At 37.0% G+C, this 25,239-nt stretch overlaps 1 protein-coding gene across 3 annotated transcripts in view; it reads right to left on the bottom strand.

The window, feature by feature from the left end:
* Positions 1–2,057: 2,057 nt before the first annotated feature.
* The window catches only part of LOC127868848 (potential E3 ubiquitin-protein ligase ariadne-2-like), a 42,049-nt gene continuing 18,867 nt past the window's right edge, over positions 2,058–25,239 (bottom strand). For all 3 annotated transcript variants that reach the window (XM_052410983.1, XM_052410972.1, XM_052410961.1), the window contains exons 8-15: positions 24,139–24,256; positions 23,557–23,607; positions 14,649–14,741; positions 12,377–12,457; positions 11,530–11,673; positions 10,747–10,815; positions 8,031–8,114; positions 2,058–5,328 (exon numbers count right to left, since the gene is read on the bottom strand). In XM_052410983.1, the coding sequence (XP_052266943.1) occupies positions 5,257–5,328; positions 8,031–8,114; positions 10,747–10,815; positions 11,530–11,673; positions 12,377–12,457; positions 14,649–14,741; positions 23,557–23,607; positions 24,139–24,256 (712 nt within the window). In that variant the 3' untranslated portion in view covers positions 2,058–5,256. The remainder of the gene's footprint in view (positions 5,329–8,030; positions 8,115–10,746; positions 10,816–11,529; positions 11,674–12,376; positions 12,458–14,648; positions 14,742–23,556; positions 23,608–24,138; positions 24,257–25,239) is intronic.

The raw sequence follows: 25,239 nt of genomic DNA, 5'->3' as shown, positions 1-25,239 counted from the left end.
GGGGGGGGTGGGGGGTTCGGGGGTGGGGGTGAGAGGGGAGTTTAATGTGGGGTGTGGTAATTTATTAGATGTTAAAAATAAATAAAAAAAAAAATTTTTTTTGGGGGGATGGGGTGGGGGGGGTCGGGGGGTGGTGGAGGTGCGCGGGGGTCTCCTGTGGGGTGTGGTCCTTTATTAGCTGTTTAAAAAAAATATGTTTTTTTTTGGGGGGGGGGGGGGGTTGGGGGTGGGGGGTAGGGAGGGTGGGGGTGAGAGGGGGATCTAATGTGGGGTGTGGTAATTTCTTACATGTTTAAAAAATATATTTTTGTTTATCTTTTTTTGGGGGGATGGGGGGGGGGGTAAGGGGGTCGGGGGGCGTGAGCGGGGGGTCTAATGTGGGGTGTGGTCATTTCTTGGCTGTTTATAAAAAATAAAAATAAAAAAAATTTTTGGGGGGCGTGGGGGGCGTGAGCGGGGGCTCTATGTGGGGTGTGGTTATTTATTAGATGTTTAAACAAACTGTTGTTTTTTTTTGGGGGGTGTGGGGGGTACGGGGGCGTGCGCGGGGGGGTATCCTTGTGGGTGTGGTCCTTTCATTCGCTGTGTTTCCCCCCCTGGGGTGGGTGGGTGGGGGTGTCGGGGGGGTGCGAGGCGGGGGTCTCCTGTGGGTGTGTGGTCCTTTCTTCGCTCCTCTGTTTTACACCTCCCCCCCCTAATGGGATGGGGGTGAGGTTGGGGGGGGGGAAATATAGGTTGGGGTGATGTTGGTAAACAGTACGCAAATATAAAAGCAATATGTCAAGGGACAATGAAAAAAATAACAAATGATCTCACCCTGACATGAACAAATATCCTCTATTTATTAAACATGAAATTAAACTTATTGCATTTGTTTCCCCTGTATATAAGAAAGATATAATAGATATTTACCTCCCCGTTCTGCTTATGTTTATATTAATCAACAAAATTAAACATTAACACAATATTAAATATACAAAATATACAAAAAAAGTCTCATATTCTGATAATATTTTTACTGATCCACTTTATTTTTACTCAAATGATGATGTTTCATTGGACTGATAATCATAAATTTAGGATTACAGACCAGTTGCTTCAGTTATATTGTACAGAGATCGCCCTGTTGGCTGCGTATGCGTTCTTAAGTTATCATCCAAAAACCATTTTACTATTTCGGGTCACCGTGACCTTGACCTTTGACCTAGTGACCTCAAAATCAATAGGGGTCATCTGCGAGTCATGATCAATGTACCTATGAAGTTTCATAATCCTAGGCCCAAGCGTTCTTGAGTTATCATCCGGAAACCACCTGGTGGACAGACCGACCGACAGACCGACATGTGCAAAGCAATATACCCCCTCTTCTTCGAAGGGGGGCATAAAAACATATCAAACCTATTCACCCTGTAAAATTATCCGTTTAATTTCAAAACATCCGGGCCTGAGCGCCACCTCGAAAGTAGCGTTGGCTCATTTCTTAATGCATCTCAAAACAGAGGTGGCGAGCATGATTAACGGCCGTGTAAGTATGCAATAAATAGCAAAAAATGTTAGGAATATATTTCCAGCGTGGTATCGTTACCTCAATTTAATAAATTGCATTCCATCTCGCAAGGTATAAGGTCATTTCGCGGTAAGTAAAAGAATCGTTATAAACGATATCAAGTTAACTAGGTGAACTTGAATTTCAATGCGCAGGCAAATTAGGCACAATATTTAAGGAAGTGTACACCGAAAATAAAGTCTTCTATAAACAAACATCCACTAAAAGAGGAATGTGCCGACCCTGAAAAGCCTGTGCGGATTTCACAGGCTATTCTGGAACGACCTTTTATGCACATGCATAAAGCTCCGTTTTCCCAGACCGAGGCTAAAAAATACATTAAACACATTATAGATGGAAGTTTGTCACTTTTAATAGTAACTTGCTTTTTATATAGGATTAAATGTATCTTTATCTTGCATGACGACCACTATATAATTATTAAATCCAGCATTTGCGCTATCGCTTTGTTGTGTGCATTATAAATTAAGAAAAACAAGAGATGCGGTCACATAGTTTACGTTTTATTTAACATAATCATTGACTTTTTTATAAATAAAAATTTTAATGAAGAAGTACACACATTTGTTTTTAACACACAGATAGGTTGACAATACTGATAAGATATTTGCAAAAACGTTCATTCTCACATTGACATATAATCTGCTCTGTGAAAATGGGGTTTAATACATGTGCGTAAAGTGTCGTCCCTTAACAGGGACGACACTTTCTGCCTAAACAAGATTTCTGCTAAGAGGCTTTCTTGGAATGAAAAATATCATAAAAGCAGAAAGTGTCGTCCCTGATTAGCCTTTGCCGCCAGTACAGGCTAATCTGGGACGACACTTTTGTCACATGCATTAAATCCCCTTTTCATAGAGCACAGTCCTTTTTTTCAAACATGTGTACAGACACATAAACATCCATCTACTAAACCTCACTTTTCAAGAGCACATATAATAATCCACCTGATGTATACAGGTTGCACATGCAAGTTACATATAAATGCACATTATTCATGTTTTAAATGAAATCAAACAGAGCAATACATTTTTCATATTTAATGGAAAACTATTGCTTAAAGTACATGAGCCACCTCATGTAAAAATGGTTGTTATGCCATTGCAGCAAGCATGGCTCCAGACCAGCCTGCCCAATTGAAGACGTCTGGTTAGCAGATACAGTCTGGTCAGAAAATAGGGTCTGGACAGGAGATACGCTGTCTACTATAAAGTCACGCACGATTTAGTCAAACTCACAGTATAAGCTGATAAGGTAGGTCCTGACAAGACTGAGCAATTGTGCAGACTGGTCTGTAGCTACACCTGCCACATGTACTGGCATTAGACCAATTTTTGCATAACTTTGCTCATATAAAATAGCACCTGTTTTAACTGATCTGTAATCTTTGATTATGAGACTAGTATATAGTGATTTGTAATACAAGGTCTTCAAATATGATCGTAAATACTCACAATAGCGTTTTCCAATTATTTGTTTTCAAAACAATTATTTTTTTTTGTAGTTTTTTGTTTGTTAATACAATTACAACTATTTAATTGATGTTACTGATTCAAATTAAGACAACCACTGGTTATAAAGGAAAAACATTTGTTGAATGGTCCAAATTATAAAACAGATACATTTTCTTTAGTATGGACTTTTTCAATACACTCAATTGCTAGGTGCTTAAATATTTTTCTTTCTTATTGTATCTTCAGTGGCATAATGTTTTCATTGTTGTTTATTGTACTTGTTTATATCCTCAACAATCATATAAATCCACATAAACATATAAACTAACACTAAATAACAACATTCACTGGTGAGAGTACAAATACAAAAAAAGAGTAAAATTACATTTATTTATTTTACAAAAAATAAGCCTCTTTGTTAAATTTAATTGATTGTGTTAAGTATTTCAGTGTCAAAAACTAACATACTTCACAGTAGTGGCATCAGATGCTGATAAAATCATTTTTGAAAACATTTACGAGATGAATACAGAAAAATTATGCCTAACAATACACTTTCATACTTTCCAGTATTTAAAACACATCAACATCATTACATGTATGTTTAAACTTCCTCAAAAATCTAGTGACTCTGAAATCGTGAACTATTGACTGCATACAAAAAAACAAATATAATTACAGAATTATTCAGATGATCTGACCTTTAAAGAAACCGGGTTAAATGTTAAAATCATTAATGATTTCATCATTCACACAAAGGAAGGGGTAAAAAGGGACAGACAAAAATAGAATCGCTATGGGAAAAAGGGGCTAAAAATATGTGCATAAAGTGTTGTCCCAGATTAGCCTATGCAGTCCACAACCCACAGGCTAATCAGCGACAACAATTTCTGCTTTCATGGAATTGTACATTTGCAGATCTCTTCTTAAAGAAAATCCAGTTAAGGCAGGAAGTGTCGTCCCTGATTAGTCTGAGACGACACTTCACGCACATGCATAAAGCCGGTTTTCCCAAAGCGTGATTCAATTTGAAAGTCATCACATGCGTCAAATCATTAACAATTTGTAGCAATAAATAAGATGTCTATATACAAATACAAAAAACTTAAAACACACGATACAAACAATTGTCAATAAAGTGATTGCACAAATACGTAACATAAATATGATACATGATATTTCACACACACATTTGAAGAAAATACCTGAATGGCCAATAAAACAATGATAAATTCTGAGACTGAAGTTTACAGGCTAGGCTGGAGCTACTCTAGCCAAATATGACATAAGACCCATTTTTGCATGACAAACATCAAATATGAGCACTTAAGGACTATAACATTTGACAGCACTGTTTGAACAAGTCATCCGAAAAATGAAGTGAGAAGCACATGGTCAGAATACAATCTTTGGTATGTGTTATGTTCACAAAATGAGCACAGCTAGACTTTTTGGCCAATAGCCATCAAAACTACAGTACTAACTGTTTATATAAAAAATCCTTCAAACATGAAGTATGAGTTGCCCTTTTTAAGTTAAATATAGAATGAGTTTACCATTTTGGTAAGCATTACTAGTAGGGAACTGGTCCAAAATCAAACTACATTTTTAAAGGGCAAAACTGTTTTTTTGTATATAGGCATTGTTGCAGCAAAATTAATTTCACTTCATTCTCATTCAATGTCTCAATTACCATTTAAGTATAAGTGAGTTTTCCCCAACTTAAGGAAAAATCACCTAAATTCCCTTACTTTCCTTGATGAATAATCCCCTAAAAATTCCTTTTACTAAACGTTTTTACACCTATTTTTTGAAGCTTGATTGCATTTAAAGTACTAAATACTTATTTGAAAGGCTCTTGAGTCTGTTTCCTGGGCTTAGAACCAGTACTTGGTGTGTTTGGGAGAGATCTAAAGAACCCTCCCACAGTGGGGATCGAACCAGTGACCTCAAAGGTGCTTGTGGGACATCATATCAATTACACCATGGCAACCTCATAATCCATTTACCAAACAATAATGAATGTTTCCCTAAGTCTTTTTGTGGACATGGTCATGGAATCGAGACCTTCTGGGAGTGAATGCTGAAGGGTGAAACATTCATGTGGATCCAAGGGTAGTTTCATGTGGAAGAGTGTCAAATGTCAAGGCTTGTTGAAGAGTATCAAATGTCAAGGTTTGTTGAAGAGTGTTAAACTTGGCTCATAGGAAAGTGTCATGAAGATTGTGGAGAATGTCAAATATCAAGGAAATCCTTCAGCAGAGTGAGTCTTCTCTTCTCAGCAATGTCCATCTGATTTTCCAGGTCCTGGAAGAAATACATACACTTCCTGTTTATGAGCCTGGCATCATCAGACGTCCATCTCATTAACTCTTATTTGAGAAAGATGTTAAATGTAGGCGATACAGATAACCCCATTTTGTGAAAAATTATCTTTCTTATCATTCTTAAACTCCACTATAAGATCAAAGAAAAACAACCTTTCTTTGCATGTCACTTGTGTAGGCCTACTTTAATCTTTGTTTATTCGCCCGCATCCCAACCCCACTATCACCTCCTGTGTAAGGCAATAGAAAATAGAAAATAAATAACTAGTTTCTCATCCAAATTTTGGGGAAAATTGGGGCAGGTAGGTGGGTTTTATTTGTTATTTTTCATTTTATGTGTCGGACCTATATATAAGTAATGAAATGTTCACAAATTTGTTGGTTTATATGCATAACGCCTATATGAATGTATGTATGTAAAATTATATAGAATAAAAGAAATAAATTATCAAAATTTGACTATTGTGTTTTATTTTACCCTTTTAATATCATGTTAAACATATTCTGACATTCAATAAAACATTGACTAGACAAGGTATTAAAGAAAATACAAATCTGTAACAGAACCCTTTACATTATTTTTTCAGTATGACTAGATATTATTATTAGAACATGGTATGCATTCAATAGACGGCATTTACTATTTCAAGTTCAGTTTGTATTTGTTGAAAAATGGCGGAAAACGACAACGGGCGAGGCATGGTATGGTATTGCGCAAGGGGGAGGGGGGGGGGGGGGTTAGAGGGTTAGGGTTAAGGTTAGTGTTAGGGGTCGGGTTAGGGTTTGGGTTAGCCTAAACCCAACCCTAACCCTAACCCGACCCCTAACCCTAACCCGTACCCTCACCCTTTTTTGGGGTTATCAACCCTGACCATGCCTCGCCCGTTGTAGTTTTCCGCCTCTCGATCTGGAAGGCCACAAGCTCTCCATGCTAAAGTGCCATGATTACCATCAATATACCATAGAATGTCAGAGAGACAGTTGACTAGATTACTTCCGGGTACTGGGGCATTAACGGACGTAAATCCAACTTCACTATCTTTCAGCCATGTAAGAATGTCATTAAAAAGTCTGGCTTTTGCATAACTTGTTGCCTTTTCGGGTGGCAAGTGTTTTGCCTTGTTGGCTGCTGACATAAGCAAAGTGAAAGCATCTTTTCTTTCCGGTGTACCTGGTGGAGATTTATGGGAAGTTTCAGTAGTTGTCTCAAATACTTAAGTCAATTAAATTTCAGCCGACAGCTTGACTAACTGTAACATCGGGTGACACCTATGCCAATTCTAATTTATTTTGGCCGACGAAGGCACAGACGATTTTCAGGTGGTCAACTTTCAACGATGGGGCTTGGTCAAACGAATCACAAATGAACTTATCGTACAGGTCCACGAGAGTAAAAGTTTCTGCACATTTTGACACCCTGTACCAATCTTTTACCGTTGTAACGCCGTTTCTACACCTTAAAATAAGAAACATTTTGTTGTTGTTTTTGCTTGATCACTTAAATTTCAGATGACACTTGTGCGCCGTTAAAAATCAATAAATGTCTCTGAGACATTGAGTTGCCGATTCGCACTTCGCTATTTTCGTACTCATTCAACCGTTTTGTCCTATAAAGTATATGCGGCTCGATTTTTTTAATGGATTTTTTTCAAAATAGCGTTTGGGCGGGACGGGTTTTTTTTGATGGGCGGGCGGGGATGAGAATCTAGGATTTTATTTTCTATTGCCTAAACACTATTGATGCAGATTAGTGGAAGCTTACTAAAATTGATCAATATAGAAGCATCCTGGGAAAACTGAGCTTGATGCACAGGCGAAAAGCGTCATCCCAGATTAGCATTTGCAGTCTGCACAGGCTAATCAGGGAAAACACTTCCCGCTAATATGGAGTTTATAGTTTAAAAGAAGTATCTTCTTATCAAAAATCCAGTTGAGGGGGAAAATTTTGTCCCTGATAAGCGTGAAGACTGCACATTCTAATCTGGGACAACACTTTACACGCATGAATTAAGCCCAGTTTTCCCAGAATGAAGCTCAATTCACAACCGAGATGAAACAGAGCATTCCATATTTGAGTTGTGTTCTGAGAAAACTGGGCATAATGCATATGCGTAGTGTCGTACCAGATTAGCCTTTGCAGTCCGCACAGGCTAATCAGGGACGACACTTTCCGCTTTTATGATATTTTCGTTTAAATGAAGTATCTTCTTACCAAAAATCCAATTTAGGCGGTAAGTGTCGTCCCTGATTAGCCTGTGTGGACTGCACAGGCTAAGCTGGGACGACACTTTCCACACATGCATTATGCCCATTTTTCTCAGAACGCGACTCATTTGCAAAGCCAGCTGAGAAAAAAAATTGTAGAGGAGAGATTATGTGGAGGACCAATACACTGAAAGGACAACGCCTTTGCGTGGCCAGACATTCGTAAAACAAGGCATTTAACTCTTTACCATTCAGATACCCAATTTGACGCATTTGTAGCCCCTGTGAAAATCTAATTAAATTTTAGACTTTCATAATAGATTCAAGTTTGAAAGTGTCATTTCCAACCCCAAAAAACTTCTGAACAGCAAAAAGCATTAAACCAAGTTATTCACAGTCTGTTCAGGTTTAAGGTTGGTTGCAAAAGCTATTTCCCATTTGCTTCTGAGCGGGAAGGGGTTAGGCACTAAAGCATACCCCTCTATGTGTGATCTCAGCCCGCTCCACCTTCCAGGAGAGATTCTCCACCTCGGCCTCCAGCTGGGCCTGCTGGTACTCAAACTGAAATCAACAACAACAACATGGGAATAATACATGGGCACTCAAACTGAAATCAACAACAACACAGAAATACATGGGGATTCAAACTGCATCAACAACAGGGAATCAATGAGGATTCAAACAACAACAACATGGGAATACATGGGGATTCAAACAGCATCAATAACAGGGAATACATGGGGATTCAAACAACAACAACAACAACAACATGGGAATACATGGGGATTCAAACTGCATTAATAATAGGGAATCAATGAATATTCAACAAGAGATGTGTTTGTCAGAAACACAATGCCCCCTAATGCACCGCTTTTTTTTAACCTTTGACCTTGAAGGATGACCTTGACCTTTCACAACTCAAAATGTGCAGCTCCATGAGATACACATGCATGCAAAATATCAAGTTGCTATGTTCAATATTTCAAAAGTTATTGCAAAACTTTACTATGTTAAATTTTTAAATTTTCGACCTTTGACCTTGAAGGATGACCTTGACCTTTCACCACTCAAAATGTGCAGCTCCATGAGATACACATGCATGCCAAATATCAAGTTGCTGTGTTCAATATTTCAAAAGTTATTGAATAACTTTAATATATTTAAGTTTTAAATTTTTGACCTTTGACCTTGAAGGATGACCTTGACCTTTCACCACTCAAAATATGCAGCTCCATGAGATACACATGCATGCCAAATATCAAGTTGCTATGTTCAATATTTCAAAAGTTATTGCAAAACTTTACTGTAACCTTAAAGTTTTGGGACAGAATGACAGACAGACAGGCCAAAAACAATATACCCCCGATCTATCGATCCGGGGGCATAAAAAAAACAACAGGGAATACATAGTGAATCAAACTGCATCAACAACAGGGAATACATGGGGATTCAAACGACAACATGGGAATACATGGGAATTCAAACTGCATTAACAACAGGGAATCAATGAGGATTCAAACAACAACAACATGGGGATTCAAACTGCATCAAGAACAGGGAATCAATGAGGATTCAAACAACAACAACATGGGAATAAATTGGGATTTAAACTGCATATCAAGAACAGGGAATTAATGAGGGTTCAAACAACAACAACATGGGAATACATGGGGATTCAAACTGCATCAACAACAGGGAATCAATGAGGATTCAAACAACAACAACATGGGAATCAGAGATCGACAAATCCACTGGCCCGCTCGTAATTACGAGTAGAAATCGGCTCCGGACGAGTGAATATTCCGGCAGCGCTCGTCCTGCAGGGCGAGTGGCATATCTGGCCGAAAAAAAAATAATTTCAAGCTTTAAAACATTTTCGCCAAACAAAACAACTTTTAATCGGCGATTAAAAATTAACCGGATGTTGATTATTGCACATTAAAATTAGTCCTGTTCCTGTTACGCGTCGATACCGGTATGTTCCTAAATGTATCCTATACAGTACCGTATACGGTCTTTTAATACTGCTAAAAAATTCGTCTAAATTCTTCACATCTTTAGATTTAAAGAGTGGATTTTGGCAAGTTTTAATGGACGAAAATGACAAAGAGAAAACTGCCTTTTGTACACACAGAGGCTTGTTGGAGATTAACAAAATGCCTTTCGGACTCTCCAATTGCTCCTAAAGTGTAATCATTAAATGATCGTGACCATGAGGGCAAAATGAAAAACAAACAAGTTAAAAGTGTGTTAAAACAGTTTATTAACTTTATTGAAGTTCATGAGTTAACACTAACAGTTCTATTTGATAACCAATAGAAAATCACATTAAAACATATAAGTTGCTGATTTATTGCATTTTTGTTTCAATAAATTTCAGGGCAAGTACATATTTTAGCAGGGCAAGTAGAAATTCTTAGCTACTCGCCCTTCAAGGCAAGTTGCTGAAAAAAAAATTGTCGACCGCTGGGAATACATGGGGATTTAAACTGCATATCAAGAACTGGGAATCAATGAGGATTCAAACAACAACAACAACAACATGGGAATCAATTGTGATTCTATAGGGACTCAATTGTGCTTAAACATGGTTATAAAAAGCAATTGGCAGGGTAATCGATGTGGATTCAACGGAGGAATCAAAAGGGTGAGACAACAGCAGAATCAATGCAGACACAAACAAAACCCCTGGAATCAATCAGGATTTAAACAATAACATGGGAATCAATCAGGATTCAATAATACAGAAATGTGTAAATTTGAACCATACACTGAATCTTACCCTACTCAACATATTAACTTTAATAAACCAGCCCCGTTATATTAAAACTTGGCTTTAAGCATTTTCCTAAAGTGACTTCACAGATTAACCTGGGCAGTCCACATAGCTAATCAAGGACGACACAGTTCTTTAGAAGTTTTTGTTTCAATAAATCTCTTCAAAACAAAAATTAAGGTTAAGTGAATTTTATTTATATCAGATTAGCCAGTGCAGAAGACATCATTAAGCCCAGTTTTCATAAAATGAAGCTCTAAAACCAGACATGTACTTTACATGTTGGCTGTTGAATTGTTCCTTGGCAAATTTGTATATTTTTGCAAGACAATGCTAAAACACAAAATAAACATATCTTCAGAGCGGTTCTCTTTAAATAACAAGAACTCTTGTCTATTCCAGGTTCAGTTGTCTTACCAGTTGTTTTCTCGCACATTTCTCCATATAGTAGGCATAAGGGTAGGTGTACTGGAGAGTGTAGCGGCACTGAAATAAAGGGAGGTAAGCATATCATGGGTGTGATTGAAATTTCTGAAAACTAAGTTTTATAGACAAGATGTTTATAACAACCCTACAAACCTCGTAAAACAGAATAAGAAATAAACATCTATTTAAACTTAACAAGATTATATTAAAAATATTGTTCTTACTTTCCATCATATGTCACCTAAGGATACAACTTTAGCAATATTCATTATGTTGAATTCCTCAATGTTTGTCAAATGGTTTCTCGTTCCCAGTGAATAATACAGACAAGTGTTCATATTTGCCCAAGACTTTTACTATTGCAATAGGGTCATCACTTTATAGGGTTTAACAGTGGTCAATTAATTACAATTTACCAGGGCATCATATTTTTTTCACATAAGAAAATACCGTTACTTATGAATTTGCCTTGCAATCTTCCTTAACCATTTAGAAACTTGTATTGCTTTCTGATTTTTTTTCACAGCTGATTCTTACCATTCCAATTGTCAATCACCAAGATTTGGTGAGAGCGGTTTGTTCATTCAAAAATCTTTTTTCCTTCCGAAGGACGCCATTTGCAAACAAAACCAAATTGTAGACCCCAGTTCATACTGACAATAATGTAGTCCTGTCACAGTATTTATTCAATACATACCTTCTTTAGTAGGTGTGCTGCATCCAGTAGATACTGCCAGTCTATTAGCCATGTCACAGTATTTATTCAATACATACCTTCTTTAGGAGGTGTGCTGCGTCCAGTAGATACTGCCAGTCTATCCAGGTGCCAGTGCTGTTCATCACCTTCTCCTGTATACGTGACTTGATCTTGTCCAGGGTCTGCTCTTCCAGCTTCAAACTCTTTGCATGGTTCTCCCACTATGGTAACATTAGGTGTAAGATGTAACACAGCCAGAAAAATCTCCAATCACAATGGTTTGGACCCGGGACCTCCCAGTTCCGAATCAGGCCGACACTCTACTGCATCGCTAGCTCATATAGCAAGGCAGTTTAAGTTCGCCTTATTCCTAACCCTGCTACATAATTATATAGTAATCAAAATTTATTTTTGTTGTTTTGGATGTATCACCATTTTCATCAATATTTTACTGATATAATATATAACTTATCTGTTTTAATGATGATGCACAAATTTTAATACAAAGATCAACTGACCACCATTATATAATATAATTGTGGTCAGTTGATCTTTGTATTAAAATTTGTGCATCATCATTAAAACAGATAAGTTGATAAGTGATTCTCATGTATGGCTTGCTTGTGGTCTCCTATTTACAGATCAAATGAGCAGCGTCATGCAAAACTGTGTCTTATGGAATACCAGTATGTGGACAGTATAGCTCTAACCCAATCTGCAGTTTCCTGCAGTCTAGTCAGGGGCTACCCTGTCCACTGTAAAGTCACAAGGGTTTTGTGGCCCTCACGAGAGGACATGGTGTGATATAAGACCCATATTCAATTATAAAGAAGGAAAACATCCCTCCAATAGTACTCTTGCTGCCTTCCCAAATGTATACTTGTCAATAGAATAATAACACTCACTGCTACCACACATACATACCCGTTCAAAATAGAAGAGGTATTTCTTGAGAGCTTCTCTGGCTTGAGCATGGACGGATTCATTAGCAATGTTTGGGTTCTCCTGTAATAGAACATAACCATGTATTCAGTAAGCAATTGTTTAATAGTTCCAAAAATGCATTAGCTAAGATAAGTTCAGTTGAAGTCCACTGAATATGTTATATACCTTGTATCGACTGCAAACATAGTACAATTAAAGTGTATATCTTGTATCAACTGCATATAGTACAACAATGGTACATACCTTGTATCAACTGCATATAGTACAACAATGGTACATACCTTGTATCAACTGTATATAGAACAAATACATTGCATACCTTGAATCTACTGCAATCATAATACAGTTATGGTACATACCTTGTATCTACTAAAGGTACAACTATGGTACATACCTTTATCAACTGTATAGAGTACAACTGCGGTAAACACCTTGTCACAACTGCATATAGTGCAACTACAGTACATACCTCATATCAACTGTGTATAGTTCAACTTTGGTACACATCTACTGCAATCATAATGCAGCTTTGATACTTACGTTGTATCTACTGCAGGTACAACTATGGTACATACCTTGTATCGACTGCAGGTACAACTACGGTACATACCTTGTATCAACTGCAGGTACAACTAAAGTACATACTTGTATGGACTGCAGGTACAACTATGGTACATACCTTGTATGGACTGCAGGTACAACTACGGTACATACCTTGTATCAACTGCAGGTACAACTATGGTATATACCTTGTATGGACTGCAGGTACAACTACAGTACATACCTTGTATCAACTGCAGGTACAACTATGGTACATACCTTGTATGGACTGCAGGTACAACTACGGTACATACCTTGTATGGACTGCAGGTACAACTACAGTACATACCTTGTATCAACTGCAGGTGTAACTATGGTGCATACCTTGTATGGACCGCAGGTACAACTATGGTACATACCTTGTATGGACTGCAGGTACAACTGCGGTACATACCTTGTATGGACTGCAGATACAACTACAGTACATACCTTGTATGTACTGCAGGTACATCTGCGGTACATACCTTATATGGACTGCAGGTACAACTATGGTACATACCTTGTATGGAATGCAGGTACAACTATGGTGCATACCTGTATGAACTGCGGGTACAACTATGGTACATACCTTGTATCAACTGCAGGTACAACTAAGGTACATACCTTGTATCAACTGCAGGTACAACTAAGGTACATACCTTGTATTGACTGCAGGTACAACTATGGTACATACCTTGTATTGACTGCAGGTACAACTATGGTACATACCTTGTATTCACTGCAGGAACAACTATGGTACATACTTTGTATCAACTGCAGGAACAACTATGGTAAATACCTTGTATTGACTGCAGGAACAACTATGGTACATACCTTGTATTTACTGCAGGAACAACTATGGTACATACCTTGTATTGACTGCAGGAACAACTATGGTACATACATCGTATTGTCTGCAGGTACAACTATGGTACATACCTGTATGGACTGCAGGTACAACTACGGTACATACCTTGTATCAACTGCAGGAACATCTAAGGTACATACCTTGTATTGACTGCAGGTACAACTAAGGTACATACCTTGTATTGACTGCAGGTACAACTATGGTACATACCTTGTATTGACTGCAGGTACAACTACGGACATACCTTGTATTGACTGCAGGTACAAATACGGTACATACCTTGTATTGACTGCAGGTACAACTATGGTACATACCTTGTATTGACTGCAGGTACAACTATGGTACATACCTTGTATTGACTGCAGGTACAACTAAGGTACATACCTTGTATTTACTTCAGGTACAACTACGGTACATACCTTGTATTGACTGCAGGAACAACTATGGTACATACCTTGTATTGACTGCAGGTACAACTACGGTACACACCTTGTACCGACTGCAAGTACAACTAAGGTACATCCCTTGTATCAACTGCAGGTACAACTACGGTACATACCTTGTATTGACTGCAGGTACAACTACGGTACAAACCTTGTATCAACTGCAGGTACAACTATGGTACATACCTTGTACCAACTGCAGGTACAACTAGGGTACATACCTTGTATCAACTGCAGGTACAACTTCTGTACATACCTTGTGTTGACTGCCGGTACAACTACAGTAAATACCTTGTATGGACTGCAGGTACAACTACGGTACATACCTTGTATTGACTGCAGGTACAACTACGGTACATACCTTATAGCGACTGCACTCGTAGTATTCGCTGCCGTGGGCCTTCCAGTCTCCCAGACACATCCAACAGAAGTCGTACTTGCACTTGGAGCATTGCTGTAACCATTGCAACAAACTGTGTATGCTTCAACCATAATAACAAAGGTGGCAGGCGAATTAAACACAATATCTTGCATGGAAGTGAATGACCAGAATGGGGAACATCCACTATAAAGGACAAATTTATATGAGAAAGTGTTTCATAAAACCTCAAACCTAAATATTAGAATTAGGACTGGTGGCAGGGCCTTTTTTTACTTTTTTTAGACTGGCCATGGATGGACATTTTGACACGGACAATTCACGGACAATTCAATCTAGTAAGGCCGCGATTAAAAAAAAACAACGCCGGGACATTTTGTGCTCAAAACTGTCAAAAACGGACATTTTACAATTTCAAATTAAGTTTCGTTTCACCGTTTTTTATTTCGATTTCGCAATTTTTGTTTACGAATGCGTACGGAATATGCTGCATCGACTCTAATCGTTTAAATGACGTCCTTGTTTCAATCGATTTCAAACGTGAATCGATTAAAAGTTGAAACCAGTGCATATTAGTTTGCTCGCGGCCGCTCAACCTCACCATTATCCAAACAAAATAGCGTCGCGCAACTCGCGGTACTATGAAAAAAAAACACCAAATAATCCAGATGTATTGAAATTCAGGATAACCATAAAAAAGCCAAAACTTCTACAGAAGGGTAAGTGTTTTTACAATGCACAATTAAAACAGACATGGATTAAATTATGAGGAAAGTAATCTGATTTTTTTATGCAAATGAAAGCATTGGTAACCGAGAGCGAGACTTGTTATTCTTAATCTTATCCGTTTGCAATTATTGTAAATATTGGTTCAAATGAAGTATAACTGTGATCCATTCACATGAACATGTTTAACTGTTTCAGTATTATAATGTTCTGGGAACGATATATTTAAATTAAGATACCAACTATTTCTGAAATCAAAAGTAGTTCTTTCACTCGTTGTACTATATCTCGGATATGTTAAAATTCGGACATCTAAATATAGTGATATTTATGTGTAGATTTCTATCTATCTATCTATACTGTCTAACTCCCCTTGCGGGTATTATTGACAGGTGAATTATTATTAAGCAGGATGCTGTTACATTATTGTTAACAATAATTTGATTTGTTGTTGATAGTTTGTAAAAATTTGTTTTGTGTTATTTCAGACAACAATAATGAATGGTGGCAATTATCCTGTGCCTTTCCGTCAAGAAATAGATATGAAAAATGTTCATTTAATTGGACCTGGAAATCAATCACAACAGATAACAAAAGGTGTTGTTTTAGAATTTGTGAAATTTGATAATAAACAGAATTTGATTTATAACATGTCCAAAAGACCAAATAAAACTGTTTAACAATTTGAATTAAGACGCTTTACTTTCCGATTTTTGATTCATTTTTCCTTTCAGATGATGTACATTTGTGTGATTCTAGGTTTCAATAAATAATTCTGATACATTTATGCAGGATGCTGTTACATTATTGTTAACATTATAATATTATGTTGGTTATCTGATTTATCAAGTGAAAAAAAGTTATTTATATAAAAATAAAGCTTATTAAGACTTATGAAGGTACTTGTTGTTATTTATGTATTAATTAACATACTACTTCTAAAAGTAACCAGAGCACCGCATAACGGGTGCCATGCTCGGCTGCGAAAGCTTGTCAGATTATTTTTTTAGAGGTCACAGTGACCTTGACCTTTGACCTAGTGACCCAACAAGAGATGTGTTTGTCAGAAACAAAATGCCCCCTACTGCGCCGCATTGAAATAACATTTCTATATATCATTTGTCAGGTATAGAAATCATCTCTCTTTAAAGGTTATTACTTCCCTTGAATTTTGTCCAATCCAAGCGGGGGCTGGGGAGGGTCTCACAGTCAATTATGACCATGTCAGACATCACTGACAACCAAGGCACCGGTATGTAATAAACATCAAAGAAATTATAAAAATTTGAAAAATCAATCATTTGGGTAATAAATAATCAAAATAATAAATCTGTACAGTAACTGTGAAAAGAACTTCAATTCTTGGTAAGGAAGTATATAATATGAGATTTATAATTATATAATTTACTTCCCTTGAAAAAAATTGTCTGTAACAAATCTCTATTTTTAGTAGCAAATAGTTAAAAGCCACTACCATGACTGTAGATTCACCACTCAAAATGTGCAGCTCCATGAGATACACATGCATGCCAAATATATAAAGTGGCTATGTTCAATATTGAATAATTTTCTCCCTTTTAAAGCTTATTACTTCCCTTAAATCTGTATTTTTTACCATAGACCGTTAAGGATGACCTTGACCTTTTACCACAATGTGTTTGTTAGAAACACAATGCCGCCTACTGCGCCGCTTTGATTTATTTAACAAAAATATATACGTGGGCAGGTCAGATAACTATGTCCATTTAAAGCTTATTACTTCCCTTCACTTTGTTTTTTCGACGCTAGACCTTGAAGGATGATGTTCACCTTGAAATTTTACCACTCAAAATGTGCAGCTCCATGAGATATACATGCATGCCAAATATCAAGGTGCTATCTTCAATATTAAAAAAGTTATGGCCAATGTTAAGGTTTTAGCACGACGCAGATGGCGGACGACGAGCTGGCTATGAAAATAGCTCAGGTTTTCTCCGAAAACAGCCTTGCTAATAAAAAAATACAATCAATGCCATCATTCATTAATGTAGTAAAGTTCTTTAAATGATTGTTCTTATTAATAAAGTTGGAATAACTGGCGGTTTTCACACCGCGATAAAGTTGAGCAACTTTTTGGGGGCCAGTAAAACCCCTGAATATACTATTCATACAAGGAAGATATGATTTAATTACATTATTTAAGAACATTTTCATAATATTTAAGTGTTAAACATGCTTTTACTATACTTATGCATTGATTTCTGAATTTCACAATTTGTACAAGTTCGTGACTCGTTTTTCACATTTTTCAGTATTTCGCGACTCATTTTTTTCACAAAATGAGGGGGCCAGGGCCGCTTCACAAAATCAGGAAAAAAAGCCCTGGGTGGACAAAAAGGTAACTGTAGGCTGCTCCCCTCTCGGCAGTATAACAAGCAGAACTAAGAAACAAGACATGTATGACAATTATTTTAATCCTGCAGTGCTCATATACGCACAATTTCTGGGTCAACATACTAGGATAAATATAGGATCTGACACGAGTTGTCATATCGTGTGATATTTTATTAAAAGAGTTCAGGAATTTTGTTTGTAAGAGAGCCTTTGGCGAGCTTACTAACAAATTTCCTGGACGAGTTTAATAAAATATGGTATGATATGACAAGGAGTGTCAGATCTTTTTTATCACATGCTTTAAAATGAGCACATTAAATAAATATTTACGCAAACATAATGATAAATCCCGATTGTTGTTTACATTTCCTGACGTAATTTGACATTGCAACGTCATTCCAGCAAAATAACAAAATGCGATTGGTCAATAAACGAAAACTAAGCCAATGAAAACGCTAAAAAATGTTGTATTACACATGTCTACAAGGGACAAAATTGTCACAAAACCAGGTTTTCAATAAAACAAGAGGGCCCTAGTTCGCTCACCTGAGAGGAGTCGGTTCATTCAATCTTTACCTAATGTCAAACTTGACCTAGATATTTACCAGACAAACATCCTGGTCAAGTTTCATCATTATTGAACCAAAACTCTGGCGTAGGGAGTGTTTTTGTTTTTGTAAGATTTAAAATGGTGACCCATCATCAAACTTGACTGAGATCTTTCAGCAACTTTGATAAAGAATGCTTGAGAAATGTGAATGCTAGAGTGTTTACAAACCAAATGTGGACGGACGGACAGCGGACAAAGACCAATCCTAAAACCTCACCTGAGCAATCAGGTGAGCAAAAAAGTGTGTTTCACCAATCTGAGCCATTTTCCAACTTGTCCAAGAAATCAATAAAACCAATGTATTGACTAAGTTTCACGATGATTAGGCAAAATATGTGACCTCCATAGTGTTCAATCACAAGGTTTCTCTCTATATAGTCATATAAGGCAAACTGCCCCACCCCCCTGGCAGCCATGTTTATTGACCCATTGGAACCATTTGCAAACTCATCTGAGATATATATATAAAACCAAAACCAATCTTTTCACCAAGTTTCATGATGATTTGGCAAAAAATGTGACTTCCAGAGTGTTAACAAGCTTTTTTATTTACTATATAAAGAAAACTGCCCCCCCCCCCCCCCCCCAAGCAGCCATGTGATTCAACTGACCAGAACCATTATCCAACTCAACTCTTGTATCAAGGAAACAAATGTTCTGACCAAATTTCATGAAAATTGGACACAAAATTTGACTTCTAGAGTGTTCACATGTTTTCACTGTATACATATAGAGAAAAATGCCCCGCCCACTGGCGGCCATGTTTTTTCACTGATCTGGACAATTTTTGAACTTGTTCAACATATCAATAAAACCAATGTTTTGATTATGTTTCATGATGATTGGGCCAAAATTGTGACTTCTAGAGTGTTTACAAGGTTTCTCTATAGCCATATAAGGAAAACTGCCCCGCCTACAGGCAGCCATGTATTTCAAAAGACCAGAACCACTTTTGAACTCAACCAACATATCATTAAAACATTAAGACAAAGTTACATGAAGATTGGGCATTAAATGTGACTTATACCGTGTTAACAAGCTTTTTCCTTTTATTAACCTTGTTTTTGACCCTGCATGACCCAGTTTCGAACTGGATCGAGATATCATTGGGACAAATCTTCTGACCAAGTTTCATGAAGATCGGACAATAAATGTGGCCTCTAGAGTGTTTACAAACAAATGTGGACGGACGGACGACGGGCGGACGGACAAAGACCGGTCACAAAAGCTCCCCTGAGCAATCAGTTGAGCTAAAACAAGAGGGCCTGAAAGGCCCAAAGTTGCTCACCTGAGATAACAAGATATTATTGGGACAAATCTTCTGACCAAGTTTCACGAAGATCCGAAAATAAACGTGGCCTCTAGAGTGTTAACAAGGTTTTACTATATAAGGAAAATGCCCCGCCCCCTGGCAGCCATGTTTTTCAACTAACCGGCATCATTTTTGAACTCTTCCAAGATATTATCGGGATGAATCTTCTGACCAAGTTTTATGAAGATCAGACAAACTGTGGCCTCTAAAGTGTTAAAAAAGATTTTACTATAGCCATATAAGGAAAAATGCCCCGCCCCTTGGCAGCCATGTTTTTCAAGCAAACATAACCATTTTTAAACTCATCCAAGATATCATTGAAACCAATCTTCTTACCAAATTTCATGAACATTGGACAATAAATGTGGACTCTAGAGAGTCAACAAGGCAAATGTTGACGCCGCACAACGGACAACGAACAAAAAGCGATCACAAAAGCTCACCATGAGCTCAGGTGAGCTAAAGAATATGTAATGGTCGTATTACATGGAATACAGGGTATAGCATGTGATAAAAAGTTGTATCATATATGCTTCTAAGCTTACTACGCAGCTTTTTCAAACAATAACTAAATGAAGTAAACAAAATTTGCAGTCTCCTGAATTAATCATTAGTATTAAACAAGAGCTGTCACCATAGGATTACATATGCCCCCTATAAACGCTTTGATCATAGAAGTTATGAGCATTTTTCGAAACCTTAACGCAGTTTTAGAAACCTAAAAGCGGACCCTAAGTTCAAGGCCTTGCCAATAAACACATGCATACTCGATATACACATGTATACCAAACATCAAGGAACATAGAAGTTATGAGCATTTTTCGAAACCTAAACGCAGATTTCGAAACCTAAACGCGGACCCTAAGTTCACGGTCAAGGTCACAGGGGTCAAATTTTGTGTGCGTATGGAAAGCCTTGTCCATACACACATGCATACCAAACATGAAGGTTAAATCTGAAGGGACATAGAAGTTATGAGCATGTTTTGAAACCTAAACACAGAGTTTGAAACCTAAACGCGGACCCTAAGTTCAAGATCAAGGTCACAGGGGTCAAAATTTGTGTGCGTATGGAAAGGCCTTGTCCATATACACATGCATACCAAATATAAAGGTTATATCTAAAGGAACATAGAAGTTATGAGCATATTTTGAAACCTCAATGCAAAGTGTGACGGACGGACAGACGGACAGTTTGATCACTATATGCCCTCCTTCGGGGGCATAAAAATCGTTAAAAAGCTGCAATTTTAGTGGGAAAGAATATGACTGTTGTTGTGTGACGTGTTAATAATGACGTCATGAGCACACATGCTTAATATTGGCAAAAAATGTTTGTTGCTGTTTGTGTTGCATTTTGTGTTTAAAATATATTACATCTTGGTATCAATTTGTTTGTTTTGCTGAATCTGATTCAATTTTACTAAAAATGATTTCTTCATAGTTGATTCCGAGTAAAATGACCATCCTCCACACATGACTGATATAAGAACTTTCTGTTGACCATGACCTTCTTTCAGCTCGAATTTTGAAGCAAAAATGACTCCTACTCTTGTGACATATTGTCATGTATGTTCTTATGCAAATAACTTTGGGATGTGTGAATCACACCGATGAAAAGTGTGATGGTGACATGGTGAGGACATAATTTAAGTACATTGCATGAGAAAAGCTCAACAAACTTGTTAACTAGCACACCAACCAACAGACTGACTGCGCTTTCAATAGACTGAATGCACATCCAACAGGATGACTACGATTTATATGCTCTCATACTTTGATAAGGAATAATAAAAGTAAACAATTGCTTTTAAAAGTGCTCAACTAGTCTTTCCAGTTTGATGGTGTATCAGTAAATTTTCACACACTAATAGGGAAGACATGTATGACATTAAATATTTGTAGTAGTTAAAGAGAAATAAATTTAAACCTCAAGATTAATAAAATACAACAAGAAACATGACCATAATCACTAAATGAGGTTTTCAAAGGTTACCACATACTTTGATTTCATTAATTTGCAACATCAACCAAAGCATGTTGTTAAATTTATCACCACAAACAATTTCAGCACAACATTAAGCTTTACAGGGACAGACACCATTTTTGTGGTTATAGTAACAGTTACCTTGGCCTGTAGCGAACTGGCCTTAAATGCATTACCAGTATAGGTCTCCATGTAAGTTATATGTACCTGCACACAAAAATTCACACGAAACCTCAGTCTTAAATTATGTTAGTTCACCCATCTGACCCCTAGGTCTACATGGCAAACCTGCCATAACCAAAGTTTCATTATGATCATTCAAGCTGAAGTTACTGACTGGCAAACATAAACAGTGACGTAATGGATATGGTGTCCGCCTAGCGACCAGGTGGTCACAGATTCGATCCCCACTATGGGTATGTTCTTCAGATTTCCCCAATACACACCAAGTACTGGGTCTGGTTCCAGGAAACAGACTCAAGAGCGTTTCAAATGAGCCTTAGGCTATAAATGCAATTAAGCTAAATAAATAGGTTTAAACTACAGGTAAACTAAACATGAAAATTCTGACAACAAAAAGGGCATAACACTGCTAAATTGCCTGTCAGAGTTTTAGTACTTTGTAATGGACCTCATACAATGACCTTGACCACATGTATGAAGTTTCAATTGAATAACCGCAGTAGTAACAGTAATATGGCGATTTTGCACACAAACCTAAACTAGAGAATTACACCAACGCAAATGCAAGGGTGAGTATTACAAGTAAGACTATTTGGTGAATAGTGGATTAATTTAAATTTAAATTGTATTCCAACTTTATTGAACGCAATATCAACAAGAGCTGTCACCATAGGATGACTTATGCCCCCTATAAACGCTTGATAGAAGTTATGAGCTTTTTTCGAAACCTAAACGCAGATTTCGAAACCTAAACACAGACCCTAACTTCAAGGTCAAGGTCACAGGGATCAAAATTTGTGTGCATATGGAAAAACCTTGTCCATATACACATGCATACCAAATATAAAGGTTATATCTCAAGGACATAGAAGTTATTAGCATTTTTCGAAACTTAAACACAGATTTCGAAACCAAAACGCGGACCCCAAGTTCAACGTCAAGGTCAAAGGGGTCAAAATTTGTGTGCGTATGGAAAGGCCTTGTCCATATACACATGCATACCAAATATGAAGGTTATATCTCCAGGGACATAGAAGTTATGAGCCAGCGATTTTTTTTGTCCAATTGGGAAAAGTACCCGTACCAATTGGAAAAAATTGAGTCGTGAAAGCCTGAAAATTGGGAAAAATCGAGTCGTGAAACCCTCAAATTGGGAAAATGGTGTATTTGATTTTATGCTCCCAAATACTTTAAAATTGATAACTAAGTGTTTTCAATCTGTCAATATTACATTTACCTAGCTTCAAACAATAGAGCTGCATAGGGAAACTAACAAAATGTTGCATTTTCCAAAAAAATTAAAATTAAATTGGGAATTTTTAGACAGCAATTGGGAAATTTGTAGTTTTTTCGTAATTGGGAAAGTGCTGTTTACCGGTACTTTATAAAGAAGGAAAAATCGCTGTGAGCATTTTTCGAAACCTAAACGCAAAGTGTGACGGAAAGACGGACAGTCCGATCACTATATGCCCTCCTACTGGGGGCATAAAAATATCCTTACATGAATGGCACTGTCAGCAAGTAAGCTCATGAATTATTTCCATGGTGGTATGTATGGTTAATTATTCCACATTCATATATTTAATCTTTTTCTATATTTATAAAAGAATCTAACTGGTTGTGGATATGCAATTAATCATAACGAAAATGTTAAAAGACCCAATTTAACAATTTTGTGCATGGTTCCAATTTGCACTTACCATATGATTACATCCTCCGTTTTTTTCTATACACACATGGCATTTAGGACACTGAAAACATATACATGTACAACAGATGTGACTTGCAACATGTTTCATGGCAGATTACAAAACATCTCATACAGTTTGTATTTTTCTACAGAAAGTTTGTATTTTTGTACAGAAAAAGAACAAACTATTTGAAGCATAACTACCAAATAAGTAATAAGAAAAGTTGTTAGCCTTAGCACAGAAAATTCAAAACATAATTTTTATAAACAAGAGCACCGCATAACGGGTGCCACACTCGGCTGTGAAAGTCTGCGCAGGCTAATCAAGGGCAACACTTTCCACCTACAATGGATTGTAGAAAGAAGAGATTTCCTTTAAACTACCATAAAAGCAGAAAGTGTTGTCCATGCTTATCTAGGACGACACTTAACTTATGCATTTAGACAACTTTTACCAGAGCAAAGCTCATATAATGTGACTATTAAGCAAAAGGACTAACAATAACACATGAAAACTTCAAATTTGCCTGATTAAAGATGACAAATATAAATGTCAATATTGAACAATAATAATGCTAAATATATTTCTTACATCTTTAGTGTTTGCACTAATGTAGTTTGCTGTTTCTGAATCATCGGCACACTTTGTCAGCCACTTTTTGATGACATCACAGTCAGTAGGAGCGTGGTACTCTAGGCCACACTTGAAACTGAATAAACGCAAACATACAACACTACTAACATTTCACATAGAATATTAATATAATGTGCAGCACTCTGAGAAAAGGGAGCTTAATGCGTGTGCGTAAAGTGTCATCGCAGATCAGCCTGTGCAGTCCGCAAAGACTGCTCAGACTGGATTTTAATTTAGAAGAGACTTCCTTCAAACAAAACATTCCATAAAGCAGAAAGTGTTGTGCCGATTAGCCTCCGAGGACTGCGCAGGCTTATAAGGGACAACACTTAATACACATGCATTAAACCCTGTTTTTGCAAAACAAGATTCGTATTGAAGTTATTAAACCAGCAACATAGAGGAAGTGTCTTATATTCCAATATTCTTATATCCCAAAAATACAGTAACTAAGAATAAGAATGAATTATTAAAGCCATGTATAACATGTGAAAAAGAGCTTTCCGTAAACCGCTTTCAACAGTATATGTAAACATTAAGATAAACTTTAATAAAATAAACAAAAGACCACTTTTTGTTCAATTGTTGAACTGATGGCCCTAGCTTTGAAATTGGGTATTTTATCAAAATCTTCATGAAAGTTGAAAACACAATAATAGAAAGAAGACAAACTTTCTGATACCACATTTAGTTGCTTTTTCATTCACCTGGTAACTTAAGTAACTATTGAGAACGGCAGTAACCAATTGACAATTTTTACTTCAAAATATTTTGATCCTATCTGTGCAGCTTATTTTAGCAACCACGTAAGACAACTTCACCTCAATGACCCCAAACACGTGTATTAAGTTTCAACTGAATACCCATAGTAGAAAGAATGGTATGGAATTGTTGAAGATTTTCCAATTTTAAGCGACCTCACACTATAGCCCAAAACATGTTGGTAAATTTTCAATGACATTTTTGCCAGTAGTATATCTCAAACTATTAATGGAATTATCATTCTAAAAGTCTTTTTTTTTAGATCAATTATTGCCCGCTCAGAAGCAAGGGAAAATG

The sequence above is a fragment of the Dreissena polymorpha genome, chromosome 1 (genome assembly GCF_020536995.1).
Source record: "Dreissena polymorpha isolate Duluth1 chromosome 1, UMN_Dpol_1.0, whole genome shotgun sequence".
Lineage (NCBI taxonomy): Eukaryota > Metazoa > Mollusca > Bivalvia > Myida > Dreissenidae > Dreissena > Dreissena polymorpha.
This window is presented reverse-complemented; position numbering and strand designations above follow the sequence as displayed.